Source organism: Empidonax traillii, unplaced genomic scaffold (assembly GCF_003031625.1).
Source record: "Empidonax traillii isolate 1590-97213 ecotype Southwest subspecies unplaced genomic scaffold, ASM303162v1 scaffold2753:size18507, whole genome shotgun sequence".
Classification (NCBI taxonomy): domain Eukaryota; kingdom Metazoa; phylum Chordata; class Aves; order Passeriformes; family Tyrannidae; genus Empidonax; species Empidonax traillii.
The window spans coordinates 1-2,352 of NW_020957946.1; the positions used below are offsets into that span (position 1 = coordinate 1).

A 2,352-nucleotide genomic window follows, 5' to 3' on the forward strand; every position below is an offset into this window, starting at 1 on the left:
ACGGCGCTCTCATCCCAGCACAGCACAGCCCCAAACACGCCCCAGCTCCCCCATTCCACAAGCACAGAGGACACAGCGCTCTCCCCACCCCAGCCCAGCCCGGCACAGCCAAACACCCCCCAGTTCCCCCGTTCCGCGAGTACAGAGGACACGGCGCTGTCCCCCCCACAGCCCCAGACACTGCCCAGCTCCCCTGTTCTACGAGCACAGAGGATGCGGTGCTGTCCCCCCAGCCCAGCACAGCGCAGCCAAACACCCCCCAGCTCCCATGTTCCACGAGCGCAGAGGACACAGCGCTGTCCCCCCCACAGTCCAACACCCCCCAGCTGCCCTTTCCACAAGCACAGAGGACACGGCCCTCTCCCCCGCTCCGCAGCCCAGCACAGCGCAGCCCCAGACACCGCCCAGCTCTCCCATTCCACGAGCACAGAGGACACGGCACTCTCCCCCCAGCCCAGCATGGCACAGCCCCACACTCAGCTCCCCATTCCATGAGCACAGAGGACACGGCGCTGTCTCCCCCACAGCCCCAGACACTGCCCAGCTCCCCCATTCTATGAGCACAGAGCACACGGCGCTCTCCTCCCCACAGCACAGCGCGGCCCCAAACACGCCCCAGCTCCCCCATTTCACAATCACAGAGGACACGGCGCTCTCCCCACCCCAGCATAGCACAGCGCAGCCAAACACCCTCCCGCTCCCCCATTCCATAAGCACAGAGGACACGGCGCTGTCACCCCCACAGCCCCAGACACTGCCCAGCTCCCCGTTCCACAAGCACAGAGGACACGGCGCTCTCCCCATTCCACGAGCACAGAGGACACGGCGCTCTCCCCCCCCCCAGCACAACGCAGCCAAACACCTCCAAGCTCCGCCGTTCCACAAGTACAGAGGACATGGCGCTCTCCCCCTCCCCAGCACAGCGCAGCCAAACACCTCCAAGCTCCGCCGTTCCACAAGTACAGAGGACATGGCGCTCTCCCCCCAGCACAGCAACCACGGCCCCAAACACGCCCAGCTTCCCCATTCTACGAGTACAGAGGACACGGCGCTCTCCCCACCCCAGCCCAGCCCAGCACAGTCAAACACGTCCCAGCTCCCCCTCTCCAGGTCGCAGCCCTCCACTTATCTTTATGACAGCTGGGGGGGTGCGAATCCTTCTTCAATGCAAAGGAAGGTCGTCTCGGCTACCTCAGAGTTCCTGCAGACGCTGGCTTATTCTCCTTGTCAGCTACGAGAAAAAAAACCACAATCACTTCAGGAGCTTTGCAGCAGCTCAGCCGAACCCCAACAATTCCCATACTCACACTCTCCCAGCTGCACCGAGGCCCTCGGCTCGCCGGCTCCAGACGGAGTCCTGCCACCTCTGCCGATGCCGGAGGCTGCGGCTGGCATCGCACGGGATACCCAGGTGAGCGACGGACAAAGGTACGTGGCATTTTGGAAAGCTCAGTGCACCCCTGCTCCTCCTGCCACCGTCCCGACTCGCCTCCAATTCTCCTCTCTTTCCAAAGGTGAGCTGGGCAGCATCTGCAAATAGAAAAGGCACATGCTCCATCGCTGAGCCCTGGAATGCTTTGGGATTACTCACAAGGCCAGCCTGAGACCCCCAGCCCAGCACACACGGCCCCACGCTAAGCTCTCCCGTTCCACGAGCACAGAGGACACGGCGCTGTCCCCCCCACAGCCCCAGACACTGCCCAGCTCCCCCATTCTATGAGCACAGAGGACACGGCGCTCTCCTCCCCACAGCACAGCACAGCGCGGCCCCAAACACGCCCCAGCTCCCCCATTCCACAATCACAGAGGACACGGCGCTCTCCCCACCCCAGCACAGCACAGCGCAGTCAAACACCCCCCAGCTCCTCCATTCCATAAGCACAGAGGACACGGCGCTGTCCCTCCCCTGCAGCCCCAGACACTGCCCAGCTTCCTGTTCCACGAACACAGAGGACACGGCGCTCTCCCCCCCAGCCCAGCACAGTGCAGCCAAACACCCCCCAGCTGCCTCATTTCACGAGCACAGAGGACACGGCGCTCTCCCCCCCACAGTCCAACACCCCCCAGCCCCCCGTTCCACAAGGACAGAGGACACGGCACTCTTCCCCCCAGCCCAGCATAGTGTGGCCCCAAACACATCCCAGCTCCCCCGTTCCATGAGCACAGAAGACACGGCGCTCTCCCCCTCCACAGTCCAACCCACCCCAGCTCCCCCGTTCCACGAGCACAGAGGACACGGCACTCTCCCCCCGCAGCACAGCAACCACGGCCCCAAACACGCCCCAGCTTCCCCATTCCACGAGTACAGAGGACACGGCGCTCTCCCCACCCCAGCACAGCCCAGCCCAGCGC

The 2,352-nt window shown here is 64.2% G+C and overlaps 1 protein-coding gene across 1 annotated transcript in view; it reads left to right on the plus strand.

Moving 5' to 3' along the window:
* Positions 1–970: 970 nt before the first annotated feature.
* LOC114072199 (retinoic acid receptor RXR-alpha-B-like) overlaps positions 971–2,352 on the plus strand; it is a 14,374-nt gene continuing 12,992 nt past the window's right edge. The window contains exons 1-2 of the mRNA XM_027910120.1: positions 971–1,110; positions 1,318–1,428. Coding sequence (XP_027765921.1) covers positions 971–1,110; positions 1,318–1,428 — 251 coding nt within the window. The remainder of the gene's footprint in view (positions 1,111–1,317; positions 1,429–2,352) is intronic.